Source organism: Typopeltis vanoorti, chromosome 10 (genome assembly GCF_054136105.1).
Source record: "Typopeltis vanoorti isolate ZY-2024b chromosome 10, IOZ_Tvanoo_1.0, whole genome shotgun sequence".
Lineage (NCBI taxonomy): Eukaryota > Metazoa > Arthropoda > Arachnida > Uropygi > Thelyphonidae > Typopeltis > Typopeltis vanoorti.
Window position 1 is genome coordinate 32,636,124 of NC_143558.1, and position 18,509 is coordinate 32,654,632.

The following is an 18,509-nucleotide window of genomic DNA, read 5'->3' on the forward strand; positions in this document are numbered from 1 at the left end:
AACAACCAACTAGATAGTATACCCTCTTCCACGAATGAGCTGTGGATTCGAACTGGCAATAGGCATGGATGTTTGTAATTGTTATTAAGTGAGAGATGAATTTCTTCATCTGAAAATACTAGCATTGGAGGAAAAGGTAAAGACTAGTATTGCAGCTGCAGATGGCAATTCAGCTTATGCTGATTTACATCATTATGATAGCATTCATGTAATTTTATGTATCTTTAATATAATTACTCAAAAGTTAACCTATGATCTTAAACTAGCGCTTTAAATGATAACAGCATACAGCATCTTTCCTATATAGGAAAAGTGGAGTCATTTTCAAAATACACGTGTATTCAATAAATGAAACACCTCATCTTCTCAATTAGTTCAGTTAAATGTATATACAGTGAACAATTGAACAATGTGGGGTGGGGGGGAGGAAACCCCTCAAGTTTTTCAAAAATCTGCATATAACTTTTGACTTCCCCAAAAACTTAACTACTAATAGCCTACTGTTGACTGGAAGCCTTACCGATAACATAAACAATCAATTAACACATATTTTATATGCTATATTCTTACAATAAAGTAAGCTAGAGAATAGAAAATGTTATCCAAGAAAATCATAAGGAAGAGAAAATACATTTACAGTACTGTACAATATTTAACGATATAGTAATTTTTTGTCGTCTGTTTACAAGATGAATCATATGCCTATTAATACCTACATCAATATTGTCTCATATGATACAAAATACTGTAGATATTATACATATTACTACCACTAGATATCAAAAATGAAAAGATAATGTGTAAAAGAAATTACTTACATTTATTTACAGATATAATTATTTATGCACTGATAATTAAGCAGCAGCAATATGATTGCTTTATTATTATGGGCAAATCCAAGGAGTCGACAGACTCATAGAGGGAGGGCCTAACATCATGTCAAGAACAACTATTTGACATTCACACAGTATCTATCATACCTCGCCTTGAACTCATTGGCAGTCATGGCAATCACAACAGACTCTGGCAGCTTATTCCACTCATTCACCACTCTCCAAGTAAAAAACCTAGCTCTAACACCCTTGCTAACCACACTCTTGCCCAGCTTCCATATATGGCCCCTAGTCTTAGCACCACCAGTCCTATTCTCAAAAATATCTTCTGAATTAATCTTATAGAAACCCCCTCAGTAATTTGAATGTCTCAATCATATCACCCCTTTTCCATCTATCAACCAATTTTTGCAACCAACAAATCTTCAACCTGTTCTCGTAAGGTTCATTCCACAGACCTGCTATCATCTTGGTCACTCTTCTCTGGATCCTCTCTACTTCCTCTCCATCAAGAAGAAACCCTGGTGCCCATATCTGGGCACAGTAGTCTAGATGGGATCTTATCAAGGCTCAATACAGAGGAACAATAACCTGTTTGTCTCTGCTTGTTAAAGTATTTTTCAGCAACCAAGTGATTTGATGAGCTGATTTAGCCTCTTTTGCAATGTGCCCCCTAAATTTCAACTCCCTATCCACTAACACTCCCAAATCCCTGGCCTCGTCGATCTCCTGGAGTACGGTTCCACCAATGTGGTATGCTACTGCTAACCTTTTCACCCCAAAATGCATAACCTTACACTTTGCCACATTAAATTGACATCCATTCTCCTTAGCCCAGTCCTCCAAACTATCCAAATCATCTTGCAAAATTTTGACATCCTGTGCACTCAGTATTGCTCTACCCAACTTTGCATTATCTGCAAACAAATAAACACTAGTTTTCAGATCCTTTCCTATATCTTTAATGAACAAATTGAAAAGTAGAGGTCCAAGAACAGAACCCTGCAAAACACCACTAGTCACAGGCCGTCTTTTGGACTCTACTCGTGAATAAGCCACTCTCTGATATCTCTCCATCAACCACCGTCCTATCCATCTCACCAACCCAATATCCATACCCGTATGCTGCAGTTTACTGATTAGAATTCCACGTGGTATCCTGTCAAAGGCCTTATCAAGGTCCAGTAGAATCACTGTAAACCCATTACCCTCATCCAGTTCAGCCGTTACTGTATTATAAAATGTGAGCAAGTTATTGAGGCATGATCTACCCTTCACAAAACCATGCTGTCCCTCATACAGCATCCCATTTTCATCTATCCAATCCTATATTTTTCTCTTGACTAATTTCTCCAAGACCTTGACAACGATTCCCGATATGCTGATCGGTCGGTAATTTACAACAACTGTCTAGGAACCTCGTTTATGCAGTGGAACTATTTTCCACTCTTTCCACCCCCTCAAGACTAACCCAGACCCGAGACTCAAATTAAACAAAATGGTCAAGGGCACTGATAATTCTTTAGCCGCTTCGTGTACGACATGAGCTGGTATACCATCCAATCCCACAGATGTATTGACATTGAGGTTTTGTAATAGACTATTCACCTCCACTTCATTCACCACAATTCCCGTATAAGCTATTGGTTCATTCATTCCTGCAATGTCACCACCTGGATGATATACTCTTGCAAAGTGCTCGCTCAGTAATTCAACTATATCAACTGCTTCGGTTACCTTCCTACCATCGGCATTCTTTAAAATCATCCTGCCATATACATTTTTTCTTTTACTTGCCACATATCGAAAAATCAGTTTGGGATTCTTTTTAGCCTGCATGGATAATGTTCTTTCATAATCTGCTTTTGCTTTTCTTGCCACACTCGTTACCCTTCTGGCCTGCGCTTTATACTGTTCATGTGCCTGCCGGTCACCTTTCTCCTTAAATTCCCTCCATAGTTGTTTCTTTTTTTGCAGCTCAAGCTTAATGGTGTTTTTCATCCATTTAACCCCAACTTGATTTATAATTCGGACTCTAGGTATACAGTCAGCCATTGCCTCATGCAAACAATCCTTGACCGCCTCCCATGCACTATCAACATCCAGCCCTTGCAGTTTTATATGCCATGGCACTGAACCAATCAAAATCCTAAGCTTGTCATACTTACCAACCTGATAATTCCACATGTACCCTGTCTTAATTGTAAATTCCACACCTTTAGCCACCTCCCAAGTCAAGACCCTATGATCACTCTCACCAATTGGTGGCAATGTGGTCACATTCGTTACAGCCAAATTCTCAGATGCAATTACTAGGTCAAGCACTCTCCGATCCCTAGTATTTTCCATTACATGCTGTCGCTGATAGTTACCCCTTAATAACCACATAAAATCCAATTCCTTCCTCCCATGTGTCCTCTCCTCCTTCCAATCAATGTTACCATAGTTGAAATCTCCCATAATAATTACCCTCCTTCCACTCATTTCTTCTATTTGCTTATGCATACTATCTCCACCATCTATTCCATCACCTGGTCTATAGCAGCACCCAACTGTATATTTTGTTCTGCTAGTCTCAATCTCACACCAAATAGCCTCAAATGTGCTATTTTCTCTATCCTGCAGTTTCACTTCTATTCTCCTTGGCTGTAGCTCATCAGCTATTATCAATAACACTCCTCCCTCCCATTTTATTCTCCTTGTCACTCCTGAACACACCATACCCCTCACATTCTCTCCCACTAGCTATATCATCTTCTGTCAGCCATGTTTCACTAATGCCAATAACCTGTGGCCTGGAAATTCCAACCAAGGCCAAAAATTCTTCCTTCTTGTTCCTAACACTTCTGGCATGAGTATACATGAATTTCAGAAGCCCATTTGTCTCATCCCTATTTGATGCCTTATACTAATTATCCTATTCTGATTTGTTGTCCTTTGTAGTCGCTTGTTGATATTACACACATTCATACACTCAACTGTCTCCCTAAAGACTGCATATCTACTCCCCCCCCCCCCCCCCCCCAAATAACTCTAGTTTCCTTGATTCTGCACATCCACTTCCACTTCATTCAACAACACCTTTTCAAGTCTCCATACACCAAATCCATTCAAATGTAAACCATCCATCTTATATAAATCCTTTCACCCATCGAACTCACTCCACACATCCACAAATTCCACACCACTCCTTCTGTATAATCCACGCATAAAGTCAGCAATTATGGCCCTCCTTCTATACTCTTCATTGTCATACCGTGGCAACAGACTCACCATCCTAACTCTCTCACTCTTCTTTTTTTGCTACCTCAAGCAATTCCTTCAAATCCTTTCTCACAGCCATTTTGTCTCCTTTCAAATCATTTGTTCCTGCTACCACTATCAATTCTTTCAACCTCTGCTTTTGCATTCTAATTGACTCGCTTACATCCTTAACGTTCGCACCAGGTTGGTACGATTTTGTTAAACTCTCATCTATCACACCTCTTACTAACTAATCTCTGTACAACACTTAGTCTTTCATTTTGTTTACACTCACTATGATACTCTTATTTTTCTTATCATACTTTTGCCATTTATTAGTCGGTACGCTCGGTAAACATTTTTGCCAACGCTCCAGCTGCCGATTTGCCCTGTGTATCGCTCCGCATAACCATGCAATCTCACTCATTGCATCTGTCTCATCATTTTTATTATCTGTTAATTCATTCATTCGTTCTGTATGTTTACCCTCATTCTCACTTTCAATGCCACTCTCACAGCTATCTGGTACTACCTCGCAAATATCACTATTCATACCTCACATATCACTATTTTCTACATTCTCACTTTCGACAACAATATCACTCTCACAACCTGAAACACTCTTTAAATCCTCACATTCCTTACACTTTCTGCACACATTCACTTCACTATCATTGTCTGACCAGACTCCAACCGCTCTTCTCAAAGCATACATTTCACAAATGGTACACTGAATAAAACCCTTTAAATTAAAATTTTTAGAAAAAAGATGTCAACCTGGATGGCATTGTATTCCTCCTTATCGGCGCCATGTGCACAAATAATTGTATCTATCAAATTACTAATTGAAACAACTCAGAAAACACACAAAAATCACCCAGAACGCTAAGATACAAAAAGTAAATAATACTACATAAGGTTCAAGCAAATTTACCAATTATTATTTTAAATAATCCTTATCTGTTCAGGAGCTCTCTACAAACACTGCACACCATGTAGCCCTCTAGTGGCTAACTTTATGGTAGCCTAGTGTAATCGATATGGTTGTTTCATGGTAGTCTAGCATATACACTAATGAATGAATTGTTATAAAATTATTTTATTCTAATCAATTCAATAAATTTAACTCATTCATAACAGTTAATTTTATGCAATGATGATTTAATGCTGCATCTTTACGTTTGTTTACATTTCACTCGACTGCAAATGGCACCATGAACAGTCTAAGTGTTTGTGTGCAGAAGTTTTGATAAATCTTAACTTTTTATAATAGATCTGTGTATATTTTAACTAATAGATCTGTGTATATTTTAATGTGTATATTTTAACTGTGTAATCTTAACTTTTTATAATAGGTCTGTGTATATTTTAACTATAATAGATCTGTGTATATTTTAATTGTGTATATTTTAACTGTTCATGTGCCTGCCGGTCACCTTTCTCCTTAAATTCCCTCCATAGTTGTTTCTTTTTTTGCAGCTCAAGCTTAATGGTGTTTTTCATCCATTTAACCCCAACTTGATTTATAATTCGGACTCTAGGTATACAGTCAGCCATTGCCTCATGCAAACACTCCTTGACCGCCTCCCATGCACTATCAACATCCAGCCCTTGCAGTTTTATATGCCATGGCACTGAACCAATCAAAATCCTAAGCTTGTCATACTTACCAACCTGATAATTCCACATGTACCCTGTCTTAATTGTAAATTCCACACCTTTATATAGTATTTACATATATTTCATGAATTCATGGCATTAATACTCTTTCTTAATTTTCTAGATATTTCTAGGCTACGCGGTTCATCTGAGAGTTTTTCAAATTGTCATAAATCTCCAAAATATTTTCCAGCATATTTATGGGGAAAAAAATCCATGTATAAGTGGATCCATGCAGTTCGAACCAGCATTCTTCAAGGATCAACTGTATGTCTGTGTATGTGTGCGTGTATCACATCTGGATGAGTGTCTAAGTGCACAGAAAAATAGTGAATGGTTCACAGAATAAATATTCTTAAATATGGTGCCCTTTCTCCTAAACCACCCTATTCCAGTTTTGTAAATATTAATATTCAATTATCAGAACCTATAATATGTAAATAAGAAAGAACATTTACAACTTTTCAAGATGAAACAGAAATTAAAAAACTCACCAATCAATAAAACATTACTTTCACTGTATAAGTATAAAAATATTATGAAAATCTAAATAAATAATACATAAATACATAAAAAACTATATTTTGTGAAATTTATCTTGCACTGCATTTATTTTTCATATATCAATGCAATATAATTCAATTTTATAGTGAATAATATTTTCAACAAATTTTTTCCGAATTGAATATTTCATGTGATGAATTTTCCCCGCAATGAATTGTCTTGTGAACCGAGTGGCTGTAGTGATGTAATGAAATGAAAACACTGAGAAATGATTATATGTGTTTCACTACATATGTAGTGAAACAGATATAATCCTTATATTCATTAATTGGTAGCAGCAAGTTTGTATTTTTTTCAAAATTTTTGACAAATGTTCAGAGATGCATTATAAAAATTATGGAAAAACAACTACCGTGTTGGAGTAAAACTTTAGTTTAATATAAACCAAAATAAACACTCGACGTTTCAACCTTCGCATTAAGGTCATCATCTGGAATATACACATATATACAAAGAAATAAGCTGCACTACAATCTACATGGCATGCTAAAGTTACTGACCAACAGTTACAACTATTGGCCTGACCACTGGTGGAAAAAAAAAACTTACTACATCAAAGCTAGAATCTTATTATTATCATCATCTATTTGCAATCTAATAGATGATGATAATAATAATAATAGGACTCTAGCTTTGATGTAGAAAGGTTTTTTTTTTTTTTCCACCAGAGGTCAGACCAATAGTTGTAATGGTTGGTCAGTAACTTTAGTATGCAATGTAGTTTGTAGTGCAGCTTGTTTCTTTGTGTATATATATATGTGTATACTCCAGATGATGACCTTAATGTGAAGGTCAAAACGTTGAGTGTTTATTTTGGTTTATACTAAATTAAAGTTTTACTCCAGCACGGTAGTAGTTTTCATAATTTTCATAATGTATTCTGATCATTGTGTAAGCATGAAGGAAAGGGTTCAGAGATGCCTTTGATATATATAGCATAGGAGTCATATGGGCTTCTTCTTGTCTAGGTTCATTGGTTTATAAACCAAATTCGTAATTTGTTACCTTCTCTAAAAGACAAACTCTCACTACTGATGCTACCTGGCATGTACTAAGTGCCATATTCTTGTAACTTGTCTTACTATGAAAAAACAGGAAGATCTGTAAATAAACACATCTCTGAACATAAAGACCACATTCATCTTATCAAACCTCACAAATCTGGTCTCGCACAACATGGAGTTGAAAATACCAACCACAGATCCAATGGCAACACACCAAGTTACTACATCGATTCATGTATAAACATGAGTGTTTGTATAAAGAAAGTGCTGAAGCCTTACAGCACAGACCCAATCTTAACTGTAACGACTGTCTCACTATCCCAAAAGTCTGGAAAATTGTTATCCTCAACTGTATAAAATAAATTTATCAGTTATATTTTAACTTAATTTAATTACAGCCCAATAGTATTTAGTCCTTAAACACACTACTGTATACATAGAGAGATTCCAATGTAAGCATGTGCACTAATGTGGTTTTTTTAATGTAATTCTTATTGTTGTTTAATAACTTACTTATGTCTTATGATACTTAAGATGAAATATTTACATATTATTAAAAAGTTAATTACTGTGGTATAAGTGTGAATTTATAGTTATGAATACTCCATAGGTTTCATTGTATAAGAAAGCATGTTATTGTTCCTTGATAAGACCCCATCTTAACTACAGCATGCAGATCTGGGTGCTAGGTTTTCTTGGTGATGAGAAGGAGGTGGAGAGGATCCAGAGGCATGTGACCAAGATGGCAGCAGGCCTATGGAATGAACTTTACGAGAACAGATTGAAGATTTGTGGGTTACAGAAACTGGTTGATAGGCAGAAAAGGGGTGATATGATTGAGATATACAAATTACTGAGGGGTTTTTACAAGATTAATTTAGAGGAAATTTTTCAGAACAGGTATGGTGGTGGGAGAACTAGGGGCCATCCATGGAAACTGAGTAACAGTGTAGTTAGAATGGGTGTTAAAACTAGGTTTTTTGTTTGGAGAGTAGTGAATGAGTGGAATAAGTTGCCAGTCTGTTGTGGGTGCCATAACTGTGAATGAGTTCAAAGCAAACTATGATAGATACTGCACAAACGTTGGATAGTTCTTGACATATTTAGGGCCTCCCTTGATGAGTCTGACTTCTTGGAATAGTCCATAATAATAATAATAATCACTCACATTGCACTTGTCAAACAAATTTTCCTGAACATTTCCTGCTCATCACAATCTATATTTACTAGTCTACAGCAACATCCCACTAAATATCTTGTCATCTCTTAATGTAGGTAACATTCCACTGACCCCTTTATCATTCCTATCCTGCTGAACCATGTCATACTCTTCTATTACTATCCCTATCATGCCATCCTCCTCTTTCAACCAAGAATGTCAGTCAACCAATTTAAAATGTCAATAACATTTTAATGAAATGTCAATAACATTTTAAACTGAAAATGCATGAAGGCCTTCACAAAACTGTTACTGCCAATTTTTATGGTCTTTTAAAAGTGAGATTTGCAGAGATCCTTAGAGAAGGCAATATATAGGAATACAAAACAGTGAGATGCTAGATCTACTTTCTGCATTCGTATTCAGATTTATTACCTCATAACCTGGATGCTGTCAGTGATGAGCATAGCAAATAATTTCACTAGGTCATTTCCAGTACTGAAGTACAGACCTTTAGTACAAAATCTTGCCTAAGAAAAATGAAGTTCCAATATGTTTGCCAATTTTTTTGCTTATTCTTGATCAAAGAAACTAATAATTCTGACTATAGAAGACTCAACGAAGATTCTTTTACAGTGTAAGTAAATCAGTATGTATTCTATAGGTTCCTAAGAAATGCAAATATAACACGTTTATATGTAATTCTCTTTCCAAAAAACTGGAGGGTTGGGTCAATTTTAAGCTCGTATATCAAATTCAGTATCTTGAAATTAATCAAACTCACCTACTTTGCCACAAGACAAAACAAAATAATGTGTTTTTCAGTGTAATAATAATAATCATGAAATTAAAGAGTGAAACACAAATTTATAAAATGTAATTCCAATGTATACACACCTTTAAGAAGTCTATACAGCCATCAATATTTCTTGTAATTTTATTTTCCAGATTTTCCTGCAACAAATAAAGAAAAAAAAACATTAATTACTACAATTAAGAGTATTAACAAACAACAAAGTCAATAATATTATTTTTGTAGCTAATTAATAAATTCTTATATAGGCATGATTTTGGTAGAAAACAATTACCGTATTTGCCGGCGTATAAGACGCACCGGCCTATAAGACGCACTCCCTTTTTTGTATACATTTTTAGGAAAAAAAACTTTATCACTGAATATTATAATCAATTTACAGTATTTCAAATATAAAGTAATAAGTAGGTCTACTTTCAACAAATACCTAATCTAACTAGGAAAGAGTACCCACCTTTTAATCTTTGTCATCAAAACCCAGAAATTCATCTCCAGAGCTAAATGAGGAGACACTTGAAACCTCTTTTAAATCAGAATCTGAGTCCTCATATAACAAATTGTCCTCTGTACCATCCAGTGCATTATTAATGCCACACTTCTTAAATGATGTAACCACTGTCTCAGTTTTCACAGCATCCTATGAAACTTTGATCCATTCACAAACTTGCGAAATGCTAGGCCTCTTCCTTCTTCCTGATGGCGTAATCTCAAATTCCGAAGACTGCATCCCGCTGTTCTACTTCTCCTTCATAAATCCCTTAAATGGTTTGTTTAAGTTAAGGGATATTACATCCCATATCGTTTCTTAGCCGAATATGAAACTCAAAGAGTTTCATGCTGAATATAGTAGAAACTATATAAAGTTCGGCGATTCCAAGCGTAAGCAAATATCTGGATACTGCAGCAACTGACCCTTAAAGTAGTGCAAGCTGAGGCAACTCATGTCAAAGGTGGAGCAAGCTCTCACTATTCTTGATATTTACCCATATTTACCCATAATGTGAACTTAGCTCCTAGGAGCTGTATTACTGTTCTACATTATGAGAGAAGGTCACTACCCAGACCGGTTTCAACCTTTATTGAGGTCTCAGCAGTGAGTAGGTAGACCTAGTTAATATCAAGTTTGTAGCGAACAGAACTTACAACCCTTCTATGAGTATTGCCGAGAGGTGTCCTAATAAATTATTAGATATATGAAGAGCCAAAGGCTTCAATTCGGCGACATATGACTTGTTTAAGTTAAGGGATATTACATCCCATATTGTTTCTTAGCCAAATACGAAACTCAAAGAGTTTCATGCCGAATATAGTAGAAACTATATAAAGTTCGGCGATTCCAAGCGTAAGCAAATACCTGGATACTGCAGCAACTGACCCTTAAGGTAGTGCAAGCTGAGGCAACTCATGTCAAAGGTGGAGCAAGCTCCGATCACTATTGGAGCTTACAACCCTCATAGAAGGGTTGTAAGTTCTGTTCGCTACAAACTTGGTATTAACTAGGTCTACCTACTCACTGATGAGACCTCAATAAAGGTTGAAACCGGTCTGGGTAGTGACCTTCTCTCATAATGTAGAACAGTAATACAGCTCCTAGGAGCTAAGTTCACATTATGGGTAAATATCAAGAATAGTGATCGGAACTTGCTCCACCTTTGACATGAGTTGCCTCAGCTTGCACTACCTTAAGGGTCAGTTGCTGCAGTATCCAGGTATTTGCTTACACTTGGAATCGCCGAACTTTATATAGTTTCTACTATATTCAGCATGAAACTCTTTGAGTTTCGTATTCGGCTAAGAAACGATATGGGATGTAATATCCCTTAACTTAAACAAGTCATATGTCGCCGAATTAAAGCCTTTGGCTCTTTATATATCTAATAATCCCTTAAATGGTTTATTAATACAGACATCTAGAGGTTGAAGCTGACTAGTTAAACCTCCTGGAATTACATCTAAGTTTTTAATTCCTTGAGTTTATTTTTAACATCTTCTGTTCTGTGATAACGAAACTGATCCAATACTAGCAGCGCAGGCTTCTTCAACAGTCCGCCTGGGTGCCTAGAGCAAATTTTATCTATCCATAACTGGAATGCTCTCAATTCCGCAAGGAAGCAAGAAAGAAATCGCGTAACTCAGAACAGAGAAAATTTCCCGAAATGAGAGTAATAAAAAACTGAGTATCAGCATATACGATGCACCCTGTTTTTCAGACCTATTTTTGAAGGAAAAAAGTGCGTCTTATACGCTGCCAAATACGGTAAGTATTCCTCTCTGAGCAATACTTATTTATCTTATGCTAATTCAAAATAAAGCATCCATCTTTGCCAGCCAAGTTGGCCAAATGATTAGTGTATCTGCTCTCCAATCAACAGGCTGTGGGCTCAAATTCCACCATGAGCATTGTGTTTATGAATGTCTTTAGGTGGCAGATGAATTTTACTGCCTGGTATGAGACCTCTCTACCCTGGTTATTAGAGACCTCTAGATTGAAAAAGTATAATATCCATGGTAGGTTATGAACTGATACTTCTAAGAGTGACTATTTTTGTTAAGTACAAAAATCACTGATAATTTATTGTGGTTGATGTGTAATGTGCATGTGCATCGAGGACAGGAAGTTTATTATGTATCTGAAGAATATGTATACATAAGAGACAAGATCTAAAAGAGAAAATAAAATCAAGGTTAGAAAAAACACAACATGTAGTGTGGTATAAAATGAGAAGCTAACAAGATGTTATTAACAAGGTGGAAAAATTCAGAATTAACCTGGATCTGAATGTGGACTTAATCCTATCAAAAATCTTTACTTTCCCTGATTCAAAATATTCTGATAAGACAGACTATACAGGCTAATTTATTATGTAATGCTTGAAAAACATGACGCATAATACTATGCGATACAACCTGCACATCGATGTGTATCTGGTTAATTCACTGAAATAACTGTTAGATTGCTATCTGTTGTCCTTTGTTTTATTTTGAACTTGTTTAACATATTTATATTTCTAACTGCAAACTCATACAATACTCATGATAAGGTTAGAAAAAACTAGATTGTGAATTTTACTGATATTAATGAATGAATTGCTTGTGGAAAATATTAGGAAAATGCTTTAAGAATATAGATCAATCTGGAAGACATAATAAGATGAAAACACAATTCAATCTTATTTTGATCACCCAAATATAGTGTACATTTTGCAATTTTACTGGAATATTAAAAAAAGTTTTGTTTTTTTAGAGTATAAATTACTAAAGATACAGAGGAAACAGCAATTAAATCTTATTTTAATCAGTAAAATGGGATATCCACTTGGCGGTTACCAGTAAAAGTGCCCAATATGGAGGGCATAGAGATATAGTTATTTGTGCAGGATGTTGACAAAAGCCTAAACAACCTCAGGAAGAAGATCAAGAATGCTGATATGGTTGGTAATCATGGTGAAGGCAGAGAGTTGCAAAAATAGGTGCCCTCTCTCTCTATGAGTCTTTGGACTAATCGGAGGTGTCACATAATAATAATGATGACGATGAAGACAGTAACAAAAACAACAGCACATCTGGAATGTTGTTTAACAATCTGATACATTTTAATACTATGCAATATATGGTAAAATTAATATTTAAAATATATGAATATTACTCAAAAGGGTACTGTTGTCTAAAATATTTATCATACAATACCGATCCTTATATTCATTCACTGACAATCCATTCCATTCATTCACAATTCTCCAAGCAAAAATCTAGTCCCAGCACTGCCATTATATGCCACCCCTAGTGATTCTACTGGATCTTGCTTAGGTCTTTGACAGGATGCCACATGGAACTCGAATCAGTAAATTGGAGCAGATGGGGATGGATATAGGGTTGGTGAGATGGATAGGAGGGTGGTTGATGGAGAGATACCAGAGTGGTTTATTCAGGAGTGGAGTCCAAAAGACGGCCTGTGACTAGTGGTGTGCCGCAGGGTTCTGTCTTTGGACCACTACTGTTTAATTTGTTCATTAACGATATACGAAAGGATCTGAGAGGAACCGTACATTTGTTTGCTGATGATGCAAAGTTGGGTAGAGCAATAGTGAATGCACAGGATGTCGAAATTTTGCAGGATGATTTGGATAGTTTGGAGGACTGAACTAAGGAGAATGGATGTCAATTTAATGTGGCAAAATGTAAGGTTATGCATTTTGGGGTGAAAAGATTAGCAGTAGCATACCACATTGGTGGAACTGTACTCCAGGAGATTGACAAGGCCAGGGATTTGGGAGTGTTGGTGGATATGGTGGACAACACACCATGCCATAAAACACATAGCAAGATGAAGTGGTTCAAGGAATGTGACAGCAGGTTTCCTTTACTTCAGTGGCCAGCTCAGTCCCCAGACCTCGACCTAATAGAGCATCTCTGGAATGAGGTGAAACAGCAGCAATGGTAGCATCAATGTGCTACCATCAAATTTGCAACAAATGAGCAATGGCATTTTGACAGACAATGTGGATCTCAGAGGAACATTTTAGACACTCAGTTTAATTATTGCTACAGAGAATACAGGTTGTTCTTAAGGCAAAAGGGGATTCTAATTGTTATTAAATGCTGTTCCTAACAAAGTGGCCAGTTTATTAAGAATGGCTAATGGCCACTTTATTAGGCCACTAATAAAGTGACTATATCCTAAAATCAAGAAATCTTATCCCCCTCTACAGAGTTATGATTTCTCTACAAAGCACATGTAACAATTTGTTACATGTCTGCCAGATAGCAAACTGGAAGTACAAAATGATTTGTCACATCACACTATATGCATGAGAAGGAAATGATACAATTTCCACAGTATCTGGAGTGAACTGTTAAATAGCAGCACAACAGACATAATATCTAAAGCTGACCTCCTGCAATGAGATGGATGACTCCTATCATAATAATAATAATGAACTTCTTGAATTTAACACCTTAATAAATTTTCCAGAATATATTCGGATATGCCCGTAAGATCAACAAAAACAGTCATACGGCCATTTCAGTACGAAGAGAAAAACAGACATTCAGGACTGTTTTCATTCGTTTATTTTGTGTTTTGGGCATAGTTTGAGCTGAAATTTAGATTCCTATTGGTGGAGTGGTATGATGCACAGCAGAAACAAATTAAAAATTAGGCATTTTTGGAACAGTTTGGACAACTTTCTCTCAGAAAATTAGTTAAGAAGTTAATAAAGCTTGTCTGTCAAAAAAAAAAAATTGGAAAAAAAAATTGTTTTTTAAGAAATATAAAATTCTGGAAAGAGAACATACCCTAACATCAGGTTCTGGAATAGTTACTCCAGCAAAGAAATCATTAGACCTGAATACTTGCATATGTCGTGGTATCAAGTCTCCTGTAATATAAAAGTACAAATGATATTATGAAATATCAGTATGCCTTGTATATATAAATTAACTTTAAATATATAAATATATACAGATACATACAAAATTTATATAATGTGTATATGTATATTATTATTATTATTCAGGCCTCCATAAGAGACTCATCATGGGAGGTCCTTCCTAGGAAACACGAAGTCTATCATACCACTCATTTAACTCATTGACCGTTCTTGCTCTCACAACTCTATCAGGCAATGCATTTCACAGTTCCGCCACCATCCAGGCAAAAAAAACCACTCTTCACCCTCTTGCTCACAGCTTCCTTTCGCAACTTCCAGAGATGGCCCTCTTGTCATCGCTTCTTCCTGCTGTTCTACCAAGCAAAAGAACTCCCCAGTGTCGACCCTGTAACTGCCTCTCAACAGTTTAAAAGTCTAATCACCTCTCCTTCTTCTATACACCAAACTCTGCAGTCCACATTGCCTCAGCTGATTCTCATAATTAACATTGTACAGTCCTGAAAAAACCAGCTTTGTTATCCCTCTGTACCCTTTCCATAGTTAATTTATCCCCTTCAAATTCTGGGGACCAAATTTGAGAACAATAGTTTAAGTGTGGTCTGAATCAGGGTCTTATACAATGGAATGATAACTCTTCTATCTCCGCAGGTCAGCAATCCTCTGGGTAACCTTCGCCACCTTTGCAATATGCCCCCTGAATTTCAGTTTTCTATCAATCATCATCCCCATATCCCTTGCAGCAATCCCCTGGGTAACCTTCACCATCTTTGCAATATGCCCCCTGAATTTCAGTTTTCTATCAATCATTATTCCCAGATCACTTGTCTCCCCTACTTCCTCCAGTACAGCTCCTCCAATCGAGTATGCGGCCTCCCATCGACATATCCCAAACTTTAAGACTTTACATTTTGCTGCATTAAACCCACACCCCCCCATTCACATTTGCCCATCTGTCTAGTTTATTCAAATCCTCTTGCAGGGCCACCACATCTGTACTATTACTAATAATCCTTCCCAGCTTCACATCATCTGCAAACAACTGAATATCCCCTTGCAATCCATTTGACAATGTCACTGATATAAAGGTTAAACAATACAGGTCCCAGTAATGTCCCCCCCCTTTGGAACCCCAGTTGTAACCCTCTGCTTCCTTGATATTTCCCCACCATGCACAACTCTCTGATACCTATCAGACAGCCAATACTAAAACCAGTTGACTAAACCAACATCTAAAACCATGTGCTGTTAACTTAAATATCAGCTTATCATGTGGCAATCTGTCATATGCCTTTGCAAAATCCAAAAAAATGATAGTGAATGCCTTTCCCTCATCAACTGCTCTTGCCACTTTATTATAAAAGGCAATCATATTACTTAGCAAGAGCGCCCCTTAACAAATCCATGTTGATTCTCACAGATAACATTACTCTCATCTGCCCATTGCTGTATATAGTCCCTTGCTAATTTTCCAAGACCTTAACAACTACTGATGATACTCAAACTGGCCTATAATTAGACACTTCTAGTCTGCTACCACCCTTATGCAATGGTATTATCTTACCTTCTTTCTATTCCTTGGGTACCTTTCTTATAGCCAGACTTTCATTGAAAAGCCAGGTCAAAGGAGCTGTCAGTTCTTTAGCACATTCTCTCAAAACTCATGGTGAAATACCATCCAGTCCCACCGCTTTACTGACATCAGGAGTACTCAGTATTTGGAACACACTCTTCTCTGGCACCTCTAAACCTCGAACCTGCCCTACCACTCTAGTATTAAAACCTTCTGCAGGATGAAATTCTCCAATAAAGTGCTCATTGAACAACTCCCCTGTGTCCTCTGCATCAGTCATTCTATTCCCATTTTTATCCTACAATGTCATTCTTCCACAATCGTTTCTCCTCCTACTGGCCACATAGCTAAAAAATTCTCTAGGATTTTCTTTGGATCTTAGTGCCAATCTCTTATCATATTCCAGTTTTGTCTTCCTCACCATACTAGTCACTCTCCTGGTCTGAGTCTAATATTCTTCGTGCATCTGCTCTCCACCCCCTCTCCTTATATCTCTTCCATAATCTCTTTTTCACCTGTAGTTCATGTTTGATATTGTTTGTCATCCACAAAATATATACAAAATGGTGTAAGTTCACACCTAACTTATTCAGAACATTATATATCATGCTTTAATGTTTTGCCTGCTCTCATCATCTTGACATCCTCCAAGTAAAAAAATATGCTTCACACTCCTTGCCTTTATATACATTCCTCAACTATTAAACCATCCTGATATTATTTGCTTTCCTCCATCTTTGTATTAATTTGACTCTACTGCATTGTTTTATATTTGCTAGACTAATGCAGATATTTCTTCAATGAAATCTCAAATAACATTTCAGAGTCTTCTGTAATCAGATCATATAATATGTTAAAATTATAGTTCATAATAAATTACATTTTTTTTTTTTTTGTAGTTTTATTTTATCCAAGAATGAGCAAACCCTTGTTTGCAAATGAAATAGTTATGAAAGCAGACTATAAATATATGAAGCAGATGATTTCACAATAAGTTTCTCTGATATCTGATGATAATAATTATTATTTTCCTGACCTCCATGGAGTGATAAGGCTCATTATTGGAGGTTAATGCTAGACAACGCAAAGTCTATCACACCACTCAATAAACTCATGCACTATTTACACTTTTCCAACCCTTTTAGGCAATGCATTCCCTACTCTTACCACTCTCCATGCAAAAATACTTCTTACCCCCCTTACTAATCACTTCCAACAGCTTAAATGTCTCAATCATATCTGGTCTGAGTCTAATATTCTTCATGCATCTGCTCTCCACCCCTCTCCTTATATCTCTTCCATAATCTCTTTTTCACCTGTAGTTCCTGTTTGATATTGTTTGTCATCCAAAAATATATACAAAATGGTGTAAGTTTACACCTAACTTATTCAGAACATTATATATCATGCTTTAACTTTTTGCCTGCTCTCATCATCTTGACATCCTCCAAGTAAAAAAATCTGCTTCACACCCCTTGCCTTTATATACATTCCTCAACTATTAAACCATCCTGATAATATTTGCTTTCCTCCATCTTTGTATTAATTTGACTCTACTGCATTGTTTTATATTTGCTAGACTAATGCAGATATTTCTTCAATGAAATCTCAAATAACATTTCAGAGTCTTCTGTAATCAGATCATATAATATGTTAAAATTACAGTTGATAATAAATTACTTTTTTTTTTGTAGTTTTATTTTATCCAAGAATGAGCAAACCCTTGTTTGCAAATGAAATAGTTATGAAAGCAGACTATAAATATATGAAGCAGATGATTTCACAATAAGTTTCTCTGATATCCGATGATAATAATTATTATTTTCCTGACCTCCATGGAGTGATAAGGCTCATTATTGGAGGTTAATGCTAGACAACACAAAGTCTATCACACCACTCAATAAACTCATGCACCATTTACACTTTTCCAACCCTTTTAGGCAATGCATTCCATGCTCTTACCACTCTCCATGCAAAAATACTTCTTACCCCCTTACTAATCACTTCCAACAGCTTAAATGTCTCAATCATATCCTTCTCCCTCTTCATCTTGTATCCAACAAAATCTGCACTTTGCACGCCTTCAGTCTATCCTCATAACCAGCACTGTACAGTCCTAATATCATTTTGATTATCTGCTGCACCCTCTCCATCCCCTTCCAATTTCAGAGTCCAGATCTGAGCACAGAAATCCAGATGTGGACTGATTAAAGCTTTATAAAATTGAACAACACCCTTTTATCTCTCCTGATCAATGTTCTCCTCAATATTGA

The 18,509-nt window shown here is 36.2% G+C and overlaps 1 protein-coding gene across 4 annotated transcripts in view; it reads right to left on the reverse strand.

The window, feature by feature from the left end:
- LOC150102312 (cyclin-dependent kinase-like 4) overlaps positions 1–18,509 on the reverse strand; it is a 296,960-nt gene that overhangs the window by 58,578 nt on the left and 219,873 nt on the right. For all 4 annotated transcript variants that reach the window (XM_090399039.1, XM_090399038.1, XM_090399040.1 and 1 more), the window contains 2 exons: positions 14,572–14,654; positions 9,360–9,416 (listed from right to left, as the gene is read on the reverse strand). In XM_090399039.1, coding sequence (XP_090255165.1) covers positions 9,360–9,416; positions 14,572–14,654 — 140 coding nt within the window. The remainder of the gene's footprint in view (positions 1–9,359; positions 9,417–14,571; positions 14,655–18,509) is intronic.